The 555-nt window shown below is 42.5% G+C and overlaps 1 protein-coding gene across 1 annotated transcript in view; it reads left to right on the top strand.

The window, feature by feature from the left end:
* The window catches only part of SARC_10673 (hypothetical protein), a gene marked incomplete at its 3' end in the record, with an annotated part of 4,279 nt that extends 3,928 nt beyond the window's left edge, over positions 1–351 (top strand). The window contains exon 4 of the mRNA XM_014295275.1: positions 235–351. Coding sequence (XP_014150750.1) covers positions 235–351 — 117 coding nt within the window. The remainder of the gene's footprint in view (positions 1–234) is intronic.
* Positions 352–555: the final 204 nt, after the last annotated feature.

The following is a 555-nucleotide window of genomic DNA, read 5'->3' as shown; positions in this document are numbered from 1 at the left end:
CACCACACACACACCACACCACCACACCACACACACACCACACCACACCACACCACACCACACCCACACCACCCCCCCCCACACCCCCCACACCCCGACAGCTTGATTGATTTCGTTTATTTGTAGACAGCTTGGCTGATTTCTGGTGTATATAGATAGCTGAATGATACTGTCTATATTTGTTTTGTAGCAAACTTATGTTGACACGATTGGGCCGCACAATTTAATCTACAGAAAAATGAGCGGAAGACCTTTGATCCAGATTCGGCTGAAAAAAGGCGAGTAGCTGCCATGGACATCTTTCTGGATGCAAATACTAATAATCCTGGAGTGACCGATATAGTGACAGGTACACGGTACATCATATTGATATTTTGGCAGCTGTTCAAAGTTGCTTCCATTTGATTTTTTTTTCTATATTCCGAGATATATGAATCCATATCAACGAGATATTTTTGAATCAAATACACATACACGCACGAACACTCGCGTTTAGAGGGTTGTAAATCCCTTCCGATCATTTCTGTTGATTTTGAGCGTATGTTTTTGCTTCTC

Source organism: Sphaeroforma arctica, assembly GCF_001186125.1.
Source record: "Sphaeroforma arctica JP610 unplaced genomic scaffold supercont1.1345, whole genome shotgun sequence".
Classification (NCBI taxonomy): Eukaryota; class Ichthyosporea; order Ichthyophonida; genus Sphaeroforma; species Sphaeroforma arctica.
The sequence above is the reverse complement of the archived record's forward strand: the minus strand, read 5'-3'. Positions and strand labels throughout refer to the sequence as shown.